Genomic DNA, 22,152 nt, shown 5'->3' with positions numbered 1-22,152 from the left:
TCAAAGGAGGATCCCTAAGACTTACAGCAGACATGGCACAAGAAACTCTCAAGGCCAGAAGACAGTGGTGGGATATTGTAACAAAACTGAATGAAATGGATGCCTTACCAAGAATACTGCACCCAGCCCGACTCACATTCAGATTTTAAGGAAGGATACATAGCTTCATGAATAAACAACAGCTCAGAAACTTCATAGATAAAAAACCAGCCTTAAAGGAAAAAAACTGAGAGGTATACTTTAAGACAAGAGGCCAACAACACAGTAAACTTATCTACAAATATGACATTAAATCCTATGACAATCATCTCCCTCAATGTAAATGGAATAAATTCACCAATTAAAAGACAAAAAGTGGCAAAAATGGGTCAAAAAGATTAATTCAACCTTCTGCTGCCTACAAGAAACACACCTGAATAGTCAGAACAAACATAGACTAAATATCAAAGGCTGGAGGAAAATCATTCAAACAAAAAACACCCTTAAAAAAGCTGAGGTGGCCATATTAGTATCTGATGACACCAACTTTATACTCAGAAAAGTTTCAAGGGACAAAGATGGGCACTATGTACTAATCAAGTAATATGTGCAACAAGAAGAAATCAGACTATTAAACATATATGCACCCAATGAGAGACCAGCAAATTATCTAATACAATTACTGACAAATATAAAAGAAGACATCAATAATAACACAATAATTGTGGGAGACCTCAACACGGCCCTAACAACACTTGATAGGTCAACCAGAGTGAAACCCAACAAAAACATACTAGCCCTGAAAAGAGTAATGGAAGAAAGAGGACTCGTAGATATATATAGGACACTCCACCCCAAAAAAACCTGGATACACATTCTTCTCCAATGTACATGGGTCACTCTCCAGATAGACCACATGCTGACACATAAAACATACCTTCATAAAATCAAGAGAATAGAAATCTTGAAGGCTACCTTTGCTGACCACAAGGCTCTGAAATTAGATGTGAATTACAAAGCCACAGAAAACAAACTTTAACAATTAGAAATTAAATACCCTGCTACTGAACAACCAGTGAGTCCGAGATGAAATCAAAGAGAAAATCAAAACTGCAGCCATCAGGAGAGATGAAGTCATCAAATTTTCTTATACATGGATGTACATGGAATCTATCATGCTGAGTGAAATAAGTCAGAGGGAGTGACAGAGATGCAGAATAGTCTCACTCATCTATGGGTTTTAAGAAAAATAAAAGTCATCTTTGCAACAATCCTCAGAGACAATGAGAGGAGGGATGGAATTTCCAGCTCACTTCATGAAGCTCACCACAAAGAGTGGTGAGTGCAGATATAGAAATAACTACACTGAGAACTACCATAACCATGTGAATGAATGAGGGAACTGGAAAGCCTGTCTTGAGTACAGGTGGGGGTGGGGTGGGATGGAGGGAGATTTGGGACATTGGTGGTGGGAATGTTGCACTGGTGAAGGCGGGTGTTCTTTACATGACTGAAACCTAATCACAATCATATTTGTAATCAAGATGTTTAAATAAAGAGAAAATATTAAAAAATCATATGTACATGATATGTATATATATCTCACATAAAATTGCACACATATATTTTTTATAAACTAACTATGATAGAAATGGTATATTTTAGACTTGTACAGAGTTCTTGTTTCTCTTTACAAGAACCATTTCTTATGGTTTTATTAAGCATACTAGTTAAAATATAATGGTCGCTATAATGTCAATTTGTACTATTCTCTTAAAACCACTTGAAAGAAAATAAACGGGTACACTGAAAACTATATTTGTGTATTATTCATTATCCATGATTATTTGTATTTTATGATTCTGTTGTTACTGAAATCTGTTCTTGAAATTTAGGAAGGTTGACAATGTGTTCAATGCAGAAAACCTATTAAAAAACAATCCTAAGTTACAGTTTAAATTGCTTTTCCCAAAGTACAAATCATTTTATTTATTCTAAAGGCATATAATTAGAAATGAGATCAAACTGAGTGTTTTCCTTTGTACAAGATAGTGAAAATACATACTTCTAAAGTTCAGCTCTGGAATGTGTATGATTTTGAAAAGTCTATATGAAAAAAAGAAAATAACCCTTTTTTATTGTGCATCAAAAATGTTTTAAACTACTGAAAACAGATGCATGATTTTTTAAGTGGAAGGTATTATTTACATGTCAGAAAATTAAGACAGTGATAAATTACACATTACTATACATAATTTTATTATCAGAACCAAAACCAAATTTGTTCTGCATAAAGTACAGAAGATATGTTTTTCCATTTAGAAAAATGTCACGTTTTAGTGTTTGTATATAATGAAATAAAAATTTTACATAGAAAATATACTGATTCAATTTTATTGAGTAAATTTAAAGGCTTATCATAAAAATATGTGTTTTATGAATGAGAAATTATGTTTTTCATAAATTCTTTAGCAATACTTATTTACTAAAAGAACAGTTACTTTTTTATTCTTGGAAGCTCTCAGTAGAAATAAAAAAAGTACTTCTATGGGAATTATTTTATTTTTAATTATTTTTGGTTAAGAAAATATATTTATTAAAAAACTTAGAAATATATGGGAAGAGAAAGAAAGGAAGAGAGAAAAAAATAAATAGATGTATGTTTCAGAGAGAACACCAGCAAGAAATAGTGATTTAATTTTTCTTTATGTCTGTACATTGCGGAATGTATTTGGGTAAATAAAATTTGTTTCTAAGTCCATTAAGTTTATTAAATTGGTCCATACAATATTTTAAAAGAGTATTTACTTTACTCGGTGATATACAAAAAGCTAAGTGTGAATGCTCAAAGACAAAATTCCTCTTCTTGCTTCAAATTACAGGTCAGTACATAGTCTTATAATCCTGACATATTTTAGTTTTATACTCCTAATCTGTTTTCAAAGACAGAACACAAAGGACTTAAATAATGCAAACAAGCAAGGAAGCAAAAACCCCTGATATTGTAATTTATGGCATTGTGTATGTAGCATTTAAGAAAAAAAGATACTGTGAAATTTTGTGTTTTTTTTTTTGTTAAAAAGAGATATTGTGAGATTTTATGTAATATTTTTAAAGGTGAAGAATGGAACATTTCATAAGAAATTTCTTTAGAGTATTTTGTACTTAAGTGAAAAAAAAACTACTTCAACTGAAATTAAATAACAAAGAATAAATATGTATGCTCTCATCCAAAAGGTTACGAATTATGTGAACATGGCAATAGAACTGTGTTTAAGAACGAGCATAATGCTTTAAACCTAGGATAGGTTAAAAGAATAGTGGCTGGATGTTTAGTTATAAAAGTAAAAATTAATGTGCTGCACATGCAAAGCAGATATTTGTAACTCCACAATTTCACAAGATCATTGCTATAAAACATTTCACTATTCATTTACTTACATGACATAGTAAAAGTGTATGCTATTAAAAAGCAGTTAGCCTGTGCTCAGTTGGGTCAAGGCATTTATCTTAGACTGTATCTATACACAGAAGGTCAATGGAACATGTAAACTTCAAGCCAATTAAGGAGGTGCAGTTCATATAATGATTTAATCTGAAAGATAAAGACTTCTCTGGCCTCATCAAGAAGTAAAGGAAAGTTCTGATTGTACTAACGGTTCATATTCACATACAATGGAGAGGTTTTAACCATAAATTTTGGTGCACCAGTAAGGAGATGTGCAGTCCAACCTCTCTTTTACTTTTCCTGGCTTGCTGGTTTAGTATCTACTTAGTATTTGCTTTAGGCTAAAACCCACGGCAAGACTTACTACTGTAAAATATGTTGCTGAGAAATTTTTGTACCCAACATCAATTTATTTTGTTGAGAAGTGAGAGATATACCAGAATGTGCTTATTTATTTTTCAAATGAGCCAATGACATTGGGACTGTACACTAAATATCTATTCAAATTTTCTACAGACAAGTGTCTATGAAAATTCATGATGTTTTCATATATAATGATGGCAGATTACTGGTGATTTTTGCTCTTTAAATCTTTCATTATGGATTTTGGATATAGTAAAACTGATCAAAATTCAATCATCTATACATTAATAAATTAATATTTTATATTTTACAGAATTATGAAATGAGTTCTTTGCCATCAAGTGTCCAGCATTTAGCAATTGTTTATTTTTATCTATATTCAAATTAATTAATGTAGCACAAACACTTTGTTCAGACAAAAATTAAGAATTGCTGTAGTGGTGGAGTGTGCTATTGAACATTGTCACAGGCCATAAGAAAAAATACCTGGGACCAGAGGGATAGTGCAGTGTGTAGGGCATTTGACTTGAAGAAGTTAAACAGGATTCTATCTCCATAGAGTATATACCATAGAGTCTATAGACTCTATCAGGAGTAAATTACTCTTTCTTGAGTAAATTTCCTCAAGCCCTGAGCATCTCTGGGTATGACCCCAAAACAAAACAAAACAAAATGAAACAAAAATATCAAAGAATTTCTCTCTTCTTTTTGTTTCCTTTTTTACTTTTACATAATTAGCACATTAACTAGGAATTTCCCAAAATCAACATATTCAATGTATGTTCTTTAAAGTACAAAATATTCAAAAAAAATTCCTTAAAGTGTTACATTCCAAACTTTCAATATAAATATTTTACTTATCAGTAAGAGCCAATTCTGAAAATCTCATTTAATAAATAAAATGCATGCAATTACATGAATTATGTAAACTTGAAACTAAGAACATTTTTAATCAATTACTCATTTCTATACTAAATTAAAATCAACATTTTTACCGAACTCTTTGAGCATTCCCAAATATTAAATTTTGAAATAAAAGTTAATAAAATTAAATTGAAAATAAAAGTGGAGTTCATGTTACTAAGATATTTTCCAGATATATATTAATTTTATTATTTAAATAAAAAAGTTAAAAATAATGCAAATAAATGATTTTTATTCATTGAAAAAATAAAGTTAACTCATTAAATATTGTTTTCTAATATTATAGAAGACATTGAGTACATTACATCTTTGTACTCAAAAGATCACATATATTAATCGTAATAAATAAATTATTGCCTAGGTGAAGTATGATTGACCCTGCTTCAAAGAATATCAGGTTAATTTATACAACTACACTGTAAACATAGAGTATTAAAACTCATTTTAGAAAAATTTGAATGATTTTAAGTGGTAAAACATGGTACCTGCGACTTACTATTATTTAATTTCTCAAACACATTCTTAAAGTAAATATATATACCAAAATTAATCTAATATTTAAACTATATGGTTGTATTACATTTTAAAATAGTACATAGTGTGTAAAACACAATTGTTATGAAAACAAAAATAAAAAAGTGACAGAAAGAAGTTCTAGTTTTTATTCTTAGATTACAAAATCCATTTCTTGATGATATAATTAAAAGAATTTAGATTGTTTTCCATTAGCACATATCATTTTATATTATTTATTCTATTTGTTGTTTTTTGTTTGTTTTGTTTCCTTTATTGTGATACAAATTATTCTTTTTTCTTATTTTTTTCATTTCCCCAACAAATTACTATATGAAATAACATATATTTATAATATATATACCTAAAATATAATTATTTCAATACATTAAAATGAATAATAGATATACAATAATATATGATAAAAGAATAAACTGTATGATCCTTAATTTGTAGCATACCTGCTTTTCAATAAGCATTTGTGGTTGCCTGAAGAAAGTATTGAAGAGATAAAATCAAATATTTAAGATTTTCAGACATTTTTTAGAAAATAATTTCTCAAAAATTTTATGTCATTTATTTGAATAAAATGCTATATTTATAGTCATTCGTGTTCTTTATAAAATTATGAACTATAATTTATTACATTTATTTTTTTTTTTTTTTGGTTTTTCGGGCCACACCCGTTTGATACTCAGGGGTTACTCCTGGGTAAGCATTCAGAAATTTCCCCTGGCTTGGGGGGACCATATGAGACACGGGGGGATGGAGCCAAGGTCCTTCCTTGGCTAGCGCTTGAAAGGCAGACACCTTACCTCTAGTACCACCTCACCGGCCCCACATTTATTCATTGTTTAGTCTGCACTGATTTAAAAATCATTACTGAATGTTGTTTTAACTTTTGAATAGATTAGATTGATTATTAGACTGGCCTGTATGTAAAAGTACCTGTGACTGATATAAAGCATATACTCAGTAATATAAAGTTATATTCAAATATAATGTATGCCAAAAGGTGTTTGTACTATATTTATTTTCCTATATATTTGTCTCTTAATACTTGGGTACTTATTAAAGACAAAGAAGTACAAATTAATTTTTTCATCTGTCGTGCAAATTAGTATTCAAATTTTTAAAATAAAACAGTTATTATGATTTAATCAAGCAAATTGATGCTTCTTAGGGTATTTCAAATTACTAATCCAATGGATACAGATATTAAAACATGTGATTATATTTTATTTGTAAAAATATTGTACTGAAAATCTAAGTTCATTTTATGTGTTACCCAAATAAAACTATGTAATTTTAATTAATTCATGATAAATTAAAACCTCAATTTTTTGCCTGTGAAATTTTTTTTGAAGTTATAAAAAACAAAATGTGTGAAAGTTCTTTGAAAATAAAATGCAATTTATAAATATAGTGTACAATTTTAATAAACCTGTAAATATTATTGTGAGAATATTTATGAAGTTTGCTAACACAAAAAATAAGTTCTATAATTATCATAAAAATAAGACAAGTAGCATGAGTTAAGTTTTAGCTGAAATGCACATTATTGTAACTCAAATAAAACTATCATTTTAGATATAGATTTAGAACTTAGAAGTTGACTTTGCATATTAAAAAAACTTTAAGTATATAAGAATATTTTAAAGGAGATATGTAAAAATAAGAAAAACTTTATTTACAAGTTACGTAGATATATTTAATACTCAGTGTGTAAAGAACTTAGTTTTTCTATTTGAAGCCAATTTTCACTAATGTACACATATTAGCAGAGTAATGTTTTAAGCCTAAATGTTAGACATGTTCAACAATTTGTTATTTCATGCATATTATGATTTGTAAGACAGACAAAAGAGAGTAAAAGATAAAAACTCTGCAGAAAATAGAATTTTATAACTACATTTTACAGAATATTTCAAGATATCATTGGTCATTTTATTATTTTCCAAAATATTACTTATTAAAACAACTAAAAACATTAAAGCCTGATATCATTTTCAACATTGGGACGGATAAATTTTGAAAAGTATGGAGAACAAAAATTCCACCTCAATGCCATTGATAACACTAGACTACTAAACGGATATGATGTGAGGTATTAAACATTGCATATAATTACACAGTTATGCTTTGACATTATAGCTAAACCAGTTTTCCAAGGCCACTAAAATACTGAAAGAGGAGAAAGATCATTAACAGTGGAGAGGAAAGTAAACTACAAAAGCCCTTCTAACTAACATATGGGGATGGTAACAACACCTAAAGAATATCACAACTACTGATTTTTTTTTCCATTTTTCACAATACAAAACAAGATATTCACCTGTAGTTTCTTAATCTTCTCTATTACATGAATCCAATAGGATACAACACATACTTTGAACCTGCATGGCAGAGTGATATTTTTTTTTTATGTTTCAGAACTTATCCGTTAAGGATTTTATCTGTGTGGTTTATGATTGAATATTAAAAACTGATAGGGTGGCTTTTATATTTTACACTAAGTATTAAAATGTCTTATTAACACCAAGTAGATAATAATAATTAAATAAGTTACAGAAAATTGTAGGTATTCATAATATATATCAGTTCTAAAAAAAGGTAAACTTCAATTTGGGTGATGTATGTCCTGTGGATAGATCATTTTCCTCTTTACTAAATACTGATAATAAATATATGATGTGGGTCCTAAATATATTTGGTCTTGGTTAGAATATATGATTTGCAAGTTTTAGAGCATAAACTCTTCAAGAAAATAGAATGCTGTTTATACACATTGTATTTGTGTAGTAATTGTTTTAGCATTTTTTAATGGTACACTTAAAATATGTTCATTTTTGGAGCTCTGTGCAATATGTAGAGAGCTTGCCTACTGGATGAAAATGCCTTTATAAAACACTTATATAATGCAGATCTGTGAAGAGGATTATTCCAAATTTCTAGCTATCATAGGGTTGCTAATACAAAAGAAAAAGCTTTGTTCAAGAAAAGTAACTTCCTTAATGAATGGCACAACTTGCATTAAAGGTTTTTAAATGCTAATAGAGCCACTTGAATATGGTCATTGAGAGAGCAGTAGAAAGTCACATACACACAAAGACAAATACAGAGAATTTTGAACTATGAATCGCACACTACAAGATGAACAATCAAACAAAATAAAAAATGAATATTTCCTAAGCACAGATAGTTACTAAGAGGCATGATTTTAATGCCATAAGAAGTTAGATCATTATGATAATAGAAAATGTTAGGTTACCCATTACTTTGAAGATATTTTTGTTTATAGAACATAATTGTTTGACTCGTTCTGTGGTTTCATAGACCATTGTTTAGTAAGTAGAAAAAACATTACTATTACTTTTTGAGTTGTGTAGTGAGAAGACTGCCAGGAAAAAATGTTAAAATAAACTCTTTTAAGCTTTTTTAAAATTTGCATGTTTATAGAAAATGATAGGTTTTCTTTGATTTGATAAGGTCTTTTCACATAGTCAGTGTACAACGTCATATATACATATGGGACTTCCCTATGTACATAAGCATACGCATACACTATGTGTTCTTAAATGTATACACAGCTTTAACTCAAAGAAAATGAGTGAGCAACACAGTAGTCCTTGCAATATTAACCAAGTGCTGGATAAGTGACAATGCTCAATGTAAGGGCTAGTTTTACTTCTCCTATTGCCGAGAAATGAGATAATCATTATTTTTCGTTGTTTTTTTTTTCTTTCATCACAACACTGATTGTCATATGTAGTCTTTGTGCTTTTGCATAATGCCCTTTCTGGATGGAACATATATTCACACATAACATCGGACGTTTTAAATAAGCATGCCGGAACACAGGCAGGACCATAACAACCATGCACAAAAATATTCTGAATGTTTTCGAAACTGACAGCAACACTGACATGCACCACAATCATATTTGGTCCTGTACAACCAGAAATGTAACAACTGAAGCAATCGTGGATAATTTAACTTGCAAGTTTCTTTAAAGAAGCACATCCAGTAGGGAAACGAAAACAATGAATGCAACAACAAAAATCCCCCGGAGGCAAAAAATTAAAATAAATTCCTTCCACGTGTTAACAAAACCAGTCATTTCCCCTAGAGTCCATTTCTTCGTTCCATATGTAGCAGGTCTTTTAACGAAATGCTGTCATGAACTGTTTCTGAGTGAGGCCTATCAATGTCTCAGAGCTTTTCCTAGCCACTGGAAAAGTTCATCCTGATACAGCATTTTCCAGCGGACATTGGCTTCTACAGTCTCCACGGCTCTTGAAAAAGAGGCAGCAGCTACGCCATCATAGTTCTTCATGAAGTTCTTGAGCTGAAAATGCCAAGGTTTGAGTCGTAAGTAAGAGGGTTGTAAAATAAGCTCCTTTCTGTCAGATATAAACAAGCGTCTGTTTCAAACAAAATTTTGCTCTCATTACAGAGAGTCTATCCAATATACTGAATGAGTTTAGCAATGAAAGCCAATGCAACAGATTGTGACCATTAGGTGTGATGCAATCTTTTTTGGAATTGAAATGGAAAAAAAAATGGACATTGCAAATCAAATAACATTCAAATAACTCCAAACTCCCTTTTCTCCTAAATGACATTAAACCACTCATACCTTGATCTTTTTATTATAGATCAAAGGGATTGTAGCAAAAACTAATTCTCATTCTAAAACACACACTATATAAATTAGACTCAAAAAAAATAAGTAAAACAAGAATCTGGAAGACACGAGGATCATGTTCTAGAAACAGCTTGCTCTGTCTTAGAAAGTTATTCTTGACATTTTGAACAGCATGAGTTGCTGACCAGGGTGGTACAAAGTTATCGGTGGTGGGAATAAATTTGTTAGTGCTATGAAACATGTGATCAATGAAACTCTAAATACCTGAGTAACTAGAGTTAGACTGAGGAAGGAATGTGTTCTCAGGAAGAGAATTGAAGCACTTAATGAAATTAACAGTTTTAAAAATGTTTTGTCATAATGTTCATGGATCTTAGGTTTTTCTCTAAAAAGTTCATCTAGCTGGGAACTTCTCAGGGATTTTGTATCTGCATGAAATATTAGCAGTTTTTCCTTCCGTTTGATGTATCTTAAGATTCTGGCATCTAACCAACAATTGCAGTACTAATAGGCAAATGTGAAAAATCAACTTGCAACACAGAAACATTATGTGGTATAATTAATGCAGGGTGTGATTCATCACATGACGGATGCCACATGGAAGCTCTGCCAGAAGGGAAATACAGAGCTTCAAGATTGGCTCAGGCAGGAACAGAGAGAGAGTGGGGAGGGCCCTTTACATTGCTTTAAATTATACTTTCTGAATTACTCTAAAAATGCACAGTGAATGCACAGTGTCATTGGTTTGTCAGTATTATTTTGACTACATGATGCTAATGGATTTTCTTTATGGTGTATTTTCTATGTTCTTACAAAGTCCTACAGCCAGCTGCCTATGGCTTAGAACCATATCCTTTACAAAAAGCATGTAAATTATGCTTATATAATAAAGCCTATCCATGCTATCTCAGCAATGACTTGACATTTGACCTAATTAATACTTATTAGGGAAAGCAGAGGAAGGTAGATAGATTAAAGTGCTCCAACACTTCACAAAGGCAGTGCTCTGCCTATATATATATATATATATATATATATATATATATATATATACATATATATATACATATATATAACTATTATATTTAGACATATATAAAAAAGTAAGCCTAATAAAACCATTTGATATTATTTGTGCAGTATTACATAAATAATTTAATGGTTCATTTGTTTTCTGTATTTTAGACCAATTCTATCCATATGTAATATATTTTATTTTTACTGTGTTTTAATTTATTACAAAGATAATTATGATTAAAATAATATTCTGATTAAAATAATAATAATAATACGTGACCAAGGAAATATGGAGTCAGAAGAATTTAGCCTAGGCTTCCTGATGAGATAATGCCAACTAGAACATAGAAGGTAAATCTCGCTTCTTAAAGGCAAATGATGAATTTTAACATGAATTTTAACCTTTATCAACACAGAGATAGTAGATCTCAAAATCTTGCAAGAGAATTCAATGGTTGGTGTCTAGGGATTCATTTCTAAAGTAATTTACTGAGCTTGAAGAAGAGCCTGAAGTGACTCATGAATCTCATGATGAGAAGCTAATTAATCAGAACTCATCTGGCCCACTTCTTTTAGCAGGCATAGAGTGTACTTATGTTCCATTTTTAAAAGTAAGTGTGACACACCATTACAGAGTGATCAGAGCAGTCTTGGATCTCAATTTAAAGTATAATCTTAGTGCTTTTTAATACCCCAACTCACCTTACCAGACATGAAATGAATAGAAAGCACTTGAAATTCCAATTGTCTTGTTATACATATTTTGATAAATTTACTACTACCATTCTGTATTACTACCATGACCCTTAAAAATGCATGTCATATTATGCTAGTTTAAAAATGCTAAAAAATTGGGCCAGAGACATAGCACACCAAGAGGGCATTTGTCTTGTATGCAGCCAACTTGGGAAGGGCCGGTTCGATTCCTGGCATTCTCATATGGTCCCCCACCCTGCCAGGGGCTATTTCTGAGTGCAGAGCCAGGAGTAACCTCTCAGTGCTACTGGTGTGGCCGAAAACTAATCAATAAATAAATAAAGTCTTTTTATATCTAAAAATTGGTATTCTTTTATAAAATAATATCCAGTAACACGTCAGGTTGTTTCTGAATTCCTTGTTTCCTAAGCATAATGTTTCTATTCATTTCTACATGTGCTCATTTCTCTGTTAAGACATTTTTGCATTTAAAGAAATTCTTATTTTAGGATATTCTAAACCCTAAATTTTACAAAGTAAATTATTTTTAGAGCAGATGGCAAGATAGAATATATGCTAAGCAGCTATGTAAATGAAATCAATTAGCTATTGCTCTTTTTTGAAAAATATAATTTTAATGTTAAAAAATAAACCTGATATCTGTAATGGAGAGGTTCTATGTTTCACAGTGGTGTTATGTATCAGGTTCAAGAGGCAGAAAATTGAGTGCCAAAGAGGGTTTCTTAATGGACATGTTTTAATAAAAAATGGGAAGGACTTCTGATATTTCACTTCCATTACTTTAAAATTAAAGCAATGATGCATTAATTCATGGACAAATAATATTTAAATGACTAGTCTCATGTAATTAAGAGGAAATCATCAGATTCAGGTATGAGAATGCCATTTTAGGGAACAGTGTAACTTTTCTTGTAAATGCCTCTAAACCTCATGGGAATCATTAAACTCGCAAATGAGTTTTCAGAATTCACAAAGATGCCTTTTTCCCCTTTTGATCAATAAACTCTTGATATATGAACATAAATGGAGCACATTGGATTTTCTGCTTCTGAAGCTCGCTGGCTACGAGAGAATGAAATTTGAGTTTTCAGGTTCTTATATTTATGGAAGAGGGTTATCAGTGATACAAATCAAAACCTCCCCTCCCACCAAACCACAGTAGCCTACAATCCTACAAATGATCATTAGACTATGAAAGTATTAAAAAAAAAAAGCCTCAGGTAGGCAGCTGCTCTTAAACTAGAAAACAAAAACAAGCAGCCCTATGGTGGAGAAATTCATTATTCATACCATGGATAGCATGTATCATGAAGTGGCTATTTCGTAAAGAATAGGGTAAAAGCCACACGCTAGCTCATTTTTCAAATTTTATCTTTCATTTTAGGGATATATGATTATAATTCAAATAAAAACTTAATAGGTGTTAGACATTAAATGATTAGGTAAATGATCTAAAATGAAATGGCCAATATTACAATCAAATCAATGAAGTGTTCATTTATAGGACATTTTCTTTAAGGCTGGAATATTACAAAAGCAAAGAAAATGGCAAGAGTGGAGGACAGAAGAATAAGGAAGGACAGTGTCAGGATGAAAAGGGGCAAAAAGGCTAAGGACAAGAGCAAAGAGATGAAGGGACTAAATGGAAGGGAGTGGAAGTGAAGGTGCTAAGTTATCTCTTACTTCTGTATTCACTTAAATTCATAGGTTGTAACTTAAATGAGTCTTTCTCAAATTCATTAAATTTAAAATCATGTAATAAAAAGTTCTTTTATACTATGAGGTACCACCTCATGCCACTGAGATTGGCACACATCACAAAAAAGGAAAACAAGCAGTGCTGGCGGGGATGTGGAGAGAAAGGAACTCTTTTTCACTGCTGGTGGGAATGCCGTCTAGTACAACCTTTATGGAAAGCGATATGGAGATTCCTTCACAAACTGGAAATTGAGCTTCCATACAATCCAGCTATACCACTCCTAGGAATATACCCAAGGAACACAAAAATACAATACAAAAATCCCTTCCTTACTCTTATATTCATTGCAGCGCTATTTACAATAGCCAGACTCTAGAAACAACCAAGATGCCCTTCAACAGATGAGTGGCTAAAGAAACTGTGGTACATATACACAATGGAATACTATGCAGCCGTCAGGAGAGATGAAGTCATAAAATTTTCCTATACATGGATGTACATGGAATCTATTATGCTGAGTGAAGAGGGAGAGAGAAAGATGCAAAATCGTTTCACTCATATATGGGTTTTAAGAAAAATGAAAGACATTTTTAACAGTATCTCAGAGACAAGAGAGATGAGGGCTGGTAGTTGCAGCTCATGACATGAAGTTCATCACATAGAGTGATGAGTGCAGTTGGAGAGATGACTACACTGAAAACTATTATAACAATGTGAATGAATGAGGTAAGTAGAAAGCCTGTCTCGAGCACAGGTGTGGGGAGGTGGGGAGGAGGGAGATCTGGGAAATTGGTGGTGGAAATGTTGCACTGGTGAAGGGGGGTATTCTTTACATGACTGTAATCATACAACTATAATCATGTTTGTAATCACGGTGTTAAAATAAAGATAATTATAAAAAAGAAAAGAATAGTTCTTTTAAAAATAGAGAGAGGGGCCAGAGCAATAGAGCAGTGGTAGGGCGTTTGCCTTGCACGCAACTGACCCAGGACAGAACTGGGTTCAATCTCTGGTGTCCCATATGGTCCCCAAGCCAGGAACAATTCTGAGCACATAGCCAGGAGTAACCCCAAAAACAGAAACAAAAAATTAAAACAGAGACAATTGGGCCTGAGTAATAGCATAGCAGGGAAAGTGTTTGCTTTGCATATGTCAGATATGGGTTCGATCTTAGGCATCCCATATGGTCCCCTGAGCTTGCCAGGAATGATTACTGAGAGCAGAGCCAAGCGTAAACCCTGAGAGCAGCTGTGTGTGTCCCCCAAAACCTAAGAAATAAATAGATACAAAGAAAATTAGAAACAATCATATACTTAACTGATCGTCCTGTCTTCTACAGATATGAAAAAAGACCATCACCATTTAGCTGATTTTATTTAAAAAAAATAGAGTAAAACATGTGTTCTGGCTTACAAAACCAAGTACTTTAGGTTTGGGAAAACTCATAGAATGAGCAAAAATTGAATTTCAAATCATTATAATCATAGATATAACTTATCTTAAACCCTGGTGTGAAAAAATCCAAATTAGTTTATAGGGAACAGTCAATCAAAATTAACCACTATCGGAAAATGAAAAAATGTAGCACGGGGTGCTTTGGTCAAAACAGCCTCCGATATTTTATCAATGAAATTCAAAGAAAGCATGATGCACAATCTGTTATATTTTCTAATAGAGAACAGCAGAGAAAAAAAAATAGATATCTGAAACTCGCCCATTCTAATCAATTAAAAACATCTATGGTTTGCTTCTTCTTGACTACCCAATCTTTAATACTTTAATCATTAATTCTGCCCAATGCTTAATCTCTGTACATTTCCCATTGCTCTCAATTAGGGAGGGTAAATTAATGACAAAAATAACAAACCCTCAGCTTTCCGCATGAATATATCAGGGAATAAAAGAAATTGCTAGATACTCCATAAATTAAACACTTTCAGTTGAAAATTTAAGTTATTTTTTTGAAAGAACTTCATTTATGTTTGTTCAAGGAGAATGGTAAAGAAATTACTCATCTCAACCAACATTGCTAGATACATCCCTCTCATCCATTTAAATGTATCCCTTCTGCTATACTGGATCGCATAAAGCATTTGTATTAATTGTAGTTGTCTATTTCCCAGACAGAAAAACATGTTGTGTACTTCACTACCAACTTCAATTCTTGATTTCTAAATACTAAGCTATTGTGACAGAGTGGTTTTGTTGTTCAGAATCATGGTCTCTGCTCATAGAAATGTGAAGAGCAATTGAGTGAATCAGAGATTTCTGGAGTGGATTTGGAGTCCGCCCAAGGTTGATAAGCATTACATTGGAATGCTAATTATTGCAGATATTTAATGTTTATAATGGTTGCATTACCTCTGTAAGGAATGAATTAAGGAAAAATTTTAGCAAAAATATGTGCATTTGTGCACTGGAGGAGGGATGTTAAATGGGTTTGAAAGGGTATGAACGGGTGTGAAATAAATACAATATTTATAGATGGGTTGAAAATATGCATTTGTGCACTGGTGGAGAGATGTTAAAGGAATGTTAATATATTTATAAAAATACATATATAGTATTAATTTGTAAAATAATTTATAATTAATATATTTTTCAATAAATGTCTCACTTTGAATGCTGATGCAAGAAAACCTGAAACAATAAAATCAAAATAATTACCTCTTTGAGTTCTCCTTCAGTGTTAAGAAATTCTGTAACGCCACTGATAAGTTTGGAATTCATAAATAATGCCTCTCCATACCTCAAGAGATAAAATCAAAGTTAAAATTAACATATAGTCATTTAACAAATACTACTATGAAGTCCATCTTGAGGGTTTCTTTTGGTCAATATTATCTCATTGTCTTTCATCTCTAAGTATTATCATGTCTGAGAGTTCAAGGTCTACTATCTAGGCAATGAAGCAAGTTCAGAGAGCAACAGCTATAGAAAATAATTTGTGTCCCTATGATTTGCATCATAGTATTTTAGAAAAGTCTAAGTTGGAAGATTATTTTAAGATACACAAAAATTAGTTTCAAGAGTACTGTAATCATTTATTTATAACGAAAGTCTTAACAGCAAAGTACCTTTTAACCTTTTGTTGTTGTTTTTTGTTTTGTTTTGATTTTGGTTTTGGGCCACACTCGGTGATGTTCAGGGGTTACTCCTGGCTATATGCTCAGAAATCGTTCCTGGCTTGCGGGGCCATATGGGTAGCTGAGGGATCGAACAGCGGTCCATCCTAGGATAGCACTCAAGGCAGACACCTTTACACCCTGTGCCACAGCTCCAGCCCAACCTTTCAAATTTAAAATTTTAAGGCAACCCAATTCACAGTAAGGAGAAAATATCCCAAAATAGGCAAGATTAGGCAGGGGGTTATTAATATATCACAGAGTCTTTGGTTCAATCATGACTGATGCATTCTTTGTTTTCATATTTACAGGGGCAAAATACACAAATATTCACAAATCATAAAAATCATCTCAAAATTCCTCCCCAAAATATTGGCTTTTTCACAAAGATATTAAAATAAATTATTGAATTGTTCTTTTGAATCACATAGTGCTTTGACCCCAGGCAGAACTGCTCACTCTGACAGCTTATATATCATAGGCAGAATTATTTAATGCATGACCTAAAGGAGTGAACAATTTGTCAAAAATCATAGAAAAATTGTGATTTATTCATTTATCTTTACTATACTAAAGAAAATTATCCTAAGCTATCATGTTTTATTACTATGGTATATTTATGATAATTATTTTCATATTTAATACTAAATATAATTTTTAGGTTTTTAAAAAAGAAATGTCTAGTTACCTTATCATGATTTTTATTGCTACATTTATTTGAGGAACCTTACATAAATTTAATATTTTTATGTTTAACATGAGAGAGGCTTACAAGTAAGCATTTAAGCACACAGAAATTTACCATACTTCCAATATTGAAATGTTTTGTAGGAAAAGTTCAGTAAGTAAAATAAAACATAAGTATAAATAATTATATGGCAATAGTGACATTTAACTTTCCTATGGGAGAATTTGCACAACTGATATTCTACAATCATAAAATTAATATAATTAACTTTAGTAATCAATTGTACAAGAGTGAAAATTCCTTGGCTAAGAAATTTATGAGGCCTGAGAGATGGCACAGGCAGCCTTGCACTCGCTAGCCTAGGACAGGCTGCAATCCACCAAGAGATTTCTGGGCTGAGAGCCAGGAGTAAACTCTGAACATCACCGGGTGTGCTCCCACAAAAATTTTTTTTCTATTCCATGATCAGAGCAAATAGCACAGCAGTTAGAACACTTGTCTTGTATGACACCAACTCAAGTACTAACACCAGTGTCCCATATGATCCCCAGAGCCCTACAGAAATAATTTGTAGTAACCCCTGAACATCACTGGATTAGATTCCCCAAAAAAGTTACTTAATATTTGCTTATATTGCCATATTTATATAAATAAGGCAAAGATTCCTAGAAGTTATTGTATAACATAGTAAGGAAATAATAAATGTAAACATATGATTTTTATTTATTATAAATTAACAAAAGGTAACAAAATCACAGTTTTTAGAGAAGATATTTTTATCAGTGTGATCTTGGGGAAACCTCCAGAATAAATTGGCTTTTTAACTGAATATAGAGTAGATTAGGATATCAATAACGAACACACTTTTAAAGACAAGGAGAGTGATATATTATGAAACTTGTAGACAACTAAATTATTTGGCATGGACATGCAAATTGTGAGACATGGGGTAGATGAATTAGAAGGCAAAAGGTTCATTAGATGACTTTTATTATTATTATTATTATTATTATTATTATTATTATAGTTTAGGAGCTGACAATAGTTTTTAAGTTTATATTCTCTATGTGAAAACTCACTATATGAAAAATTCCTCCCCCACCTCCTAAGTTCTCCAATCCCCGACCACTTTATATTTCTACTCTGTTCCTCCTCCCACCAATTCCATTCACTCTTTGGTAATTTATTCTATAATGCAGTGTCCTTTTTGTTTTCTTTTTCTTTTTGGGGCCATCCCCAGTTGTCCCTGCCTCTTATTCCTGCTCTACACTCATTCCTAGAGGGGCTTGGGTAAACATAAAAGATGGCCGGATCAAACCCAAATTTTCAGCTTTCAAGGATAGTACCCTATGTTCTGTACTATTTCTCTGGATTATATTACTTTGGGGGAGCTTATTCATGATTCCACAGCACCTTATAATGTTTTAAAGCAATAAATTGTCACACTGGTTCTTTATAAAAACTATTAGAACCAAGAGCCTTTGTGAGAAAGCTGGATCAGCATTCGCCTTATATGCTGCTTGCCATCCAGGATTTGATCCCAGGCACCACGGATCCTCTGAGCATTTCCAAGAGAGATCCCTGAGTACAGAGCCAGGAATAAAACCTGATCTCTCCCAGATATGATCCCCAAATCAACAATCCATACAATATTAAGACAAAAAGAGAGATATGTGTGTTCGTGTGCTTTGGTCTGCATATGTATATGGATGTGTAATTATAAAGGAGAGAGAAGCCTATAGTATGTGGTTAGAGACTGTAATGGAGCAATGGTAAATGGAAGAGAGGAAAAATAAAAAATCATATAAATACTGTTAAATGAACATTTAAAGATCAGTTATGTAGTGAAAGAAAAAGCAGGAGTCATAGTAGTTTTCTGGTATTTGGCTTAAACTGGGATTTGGCTATATTTTTATTGAGAAAATAAAAGCATAATAAAGGAAAATGATGAATTTAACATACAAGTGCATCTTATTATGTGATTCCCAACAGGCAATTGTCTATCATAAAATAATAATACTTAGGTAAAATTTTCATTAGAGTTATAGATCTGCTAGTGATCATATCCACAAGAATAAATAGCAAGTCAAACCATAGCAAATGTGTAGGGCAGGAAATAAAAAAGAACCTTGGACTGTATTTATTTATGTCAAAGATTGATAGAAAATTATAAAATAAAAAGATATGGTTTCTCAAAATAAATACCAGTGTATTTGTGGATAGGCTAAAGCTAAAACCATTCTATTTTTATATTAGTGAATACAGATTCTCAGTGAGCCAAAATGAAAATCTTAAGAATCAATATTTCTATAAGGATTAAATTATGTAGATTTAGCATTTTACTCTGATACACAAAATCATCTCCTAAGAATCTCTGTGCATTGCAAGAGCTTTGATACTTTTATAAAAAAAACTTGTATTTATTAATTTCACTTTATGATCTCACTATTTGCTATATTTTGAACAAGGCTGTGAAAAATTTTAATCTTCCTATCATTATCATTACTGAGATGAAAATGCAAAAGTCCTCATGTGTTCTCTGACTTATAAATGCTTTTTGATGATGAATTATCTTTACATATGGCAACTTCATTCAAGGTAAACTCAATATGAGGCCAATCAATAAAAGCATAGTTTTAAAAATAAAATTTTATACCAAATTTAAACAGTAGGTTTCCTGCCTGAAGATTTTTTAGGTTGAGACATTTAACGTATAGAATATTTTCATGCTTTATAATAGTGATTAACATCTGAGGGCCCCCAATATTTTCGAGGAAAAAACTATAATAATAGAAGGTCATGACATGGCACAGGAATTGGGGCCAACTCGAATAGGTGACCACAGAAAGAAAATGATATCAGAAAGTTGCCATGGTTAGTGAATAATTGGGAAACATTGTTCTGTGATATACATATTTATATATATATCTTATATATACATTTAAGATGTCACCAATTATTAGAGTAATACACTAATGCTTATATGTATTTAAAACAAGTTGAAATATTTTCTAAAATATGGATTTAGAGGCTAAAATATCCTTACTAGATAACAAAATGTTTGGAGAATAGATTCTAGTGCAACTGGGTTTATAAAATTATTCAGTACTTCTTAATATCATAGTTTTATTTTAGGTATTTTATGATATTTGAATTTAGAGTAACTTTAAGAAAATTTTAGAGAAGTAATTATACTTTTATTATTATAATACCACGTAACTACTTTATAAATCATGTTCTCCATTACATATTCAGTAGACAGAATTTTTATAACATAATTTCCTCAACCTCAGCTAGTACGATAGATTTTCTAGAAAAATCACTCTGCTTAAACCTTTTATACTTTTCTCAGTTATTCTTTAATAAGCATATAATGTTAACTAATTATTCACACAACTCTAAGTCTTATAGGAAAGGAAGAAGCATCAGAGTTAACAACTTTAAAATGTTTTTGAGGAGCCGGAGAGATAATACTGCGTCTTGCCAGAAGTGGATCGCTGAGTGTAAAGTCAGGAGTAAGCCCTGAGTACTGGTGGCTAAACAAAGCAACATAAAACAAAACAAAACAAAATAAAACATTATTTAGATTTGGACCGTGGTTTTAACAACAGAAACATGAGGGTCTGTATGTCTTAGATGACACGTGTAATTGGTTTTCTAAAATATAAATTAGATAAATCTGTTTTTTACCTGGTATTTAGAATCTTCCACTTATCCCTGAAAAATTTCCAGGCAAGATCTCGGCCATGTGGATTTCGAGCTACATGTATAATTACGTCAATTGCATCTTGATCCAGCACCACTTCTGAATTCAGAGATAGGTTCAGAAGCCTTTAAAGATAGAATTGTGGGGAAATTGGTTATCCAAATAAAATATAAAAGTATAAAATAGCATGCTTATCTGTGTCATGTTCTTGAGAAGGCTAATTAATATACCATAAACTTTGAACACAAATGATCAATACTGCCAATTTCTATCCATCAAGGAGTGATCAATCTCATAGTAACTTAATTAATCCATGAATTCTATTTTAAAACACCTATGTGACAGGAAAAAATTGAAATGCAAATGACTTAAAATATTTTAGCCACACTTCCATTTGCAACAGAATATTTTCCTATGTGTATATATAAAATATTTGAAATAATTCATAACAAAGGTATGATTTTTAAGCAGAGTAACTTTAGTAATGCTCCCACATCTCTCTAGCTTCTGGGAGATGATTTAGAGTATCTAAGATATATTCAAGGAAGTATAAATAATTGCAAACTATTTTTATTAAAAAAGAGTGCTTTTATTATACAAATGAGCTTAAAAAACTAATTGGCCCACCTGTTGAGTAAATTCCTGTCATCACTGCATGTTAAGGCTTCCAATAATATTTTCTTCTCAGAAACTGCTGTGGTCGAGTGGAATTTCATCCATATGAATTCCCAGACATCTTCATCTAGTAGTGAAACTCCTGTACAGTAGACGATGTCTCTCACATTTAATGGAATTCTAAAGAAGCAATCCATGGGGAGTTTCTGTTAACTCAAAACTTCACAGTATTACAAAGAAAGACATGCTGCTAACTCACTTTGTTTAGAAGATGACTTTGTTATTTCTCTTGTGTGTAAAAAGAATAATGCTGCATAGAAAGAGTTGTAAAAAAATATTAGTGACTGAACAAATAATGTAATTTATTTAAAGGTAATTTTGAATATAATTTATTTTCATTCTTGAAACAAATATTGGAGCATGGAATTCATTATAAAATCCAAGGTACTTTCTAATGATACCATTATTGATATTAATATGGTTAGCCATCAAAGATATTGTTTTTATTCTTGATAGAAAAGAGTGAAAAGGAAATATTTCTTGACTCTTTTTTATGACTTATTTGGATAAAACATTTTGGGGGTCAGGGAAAAAACAGCAGATAGAATGTGTGTCTGGCATATGTAAGAACTGGGTTCATTTCCCAGAAATATTTGGATCTCTGTACCTGGAAGAGTACATCCTTAGAGTGGCCTCCATCGCCCCTAAAA

The 22,152-nt window shown here is 31.6% G+C and overlaps 1 protein-coding gene across 1 annotated transcript in view; it reads right to left on the bottom strand.

Annotated features, from left to right (window-relative positions):
* Nucleotides 1–9,399: 9,399 nt before the first annotated feature.
* TRHDE (thyrotropin releasing hormone degrading enzyme) overlaps nt 9,400–22,152 on the bottom strand; it is a 429,201-nt gene continuing 416,448 nt past the window's right edge. Inside the window, exons 16-19 of the mRNA XM_049783963.1 lie at nt 21,455–21,622; nt 20,812–20,952; nt 15,976–16,057; nt 9,400–9,575 (exon numbers count right to left, since the gene is read on the bottom strand). Coding sequence (XP_049639920.1) covers nt 9,432–9,575; nt 15,976–16,057; nt 20,812–20,952; nt 21,455–21,622 — 535 coding nt within the window. The 3' untranslated portion in view covers nt 9,400–9,431. The remainder of the gene's footprint in view (nt 9,576–15,975; nt 16,058–20,811; nt 20,953–21,454; nt 21,623–22,152) is intronic.

The sequence above is a fragment of the Suncus etruscus genome, chromosome 11 (genome assembly GCF_024139225.1).
Source record: "Suncus etruscus isolate mSunEtr1 chromosome 11, mSunEtr1.pri.cur, whole genome shotgun sequence".
In the NCBI taxonomy this organism is placed as follows: Eukaryota; Metazoa; Chordata; class Mammalia; order Eulipotyphla; family Soricidae; genus Suncus; species Suncus etruscus.
This window is presented reverse-complemented; position numbering and strand designations above follow the sequence as displayed.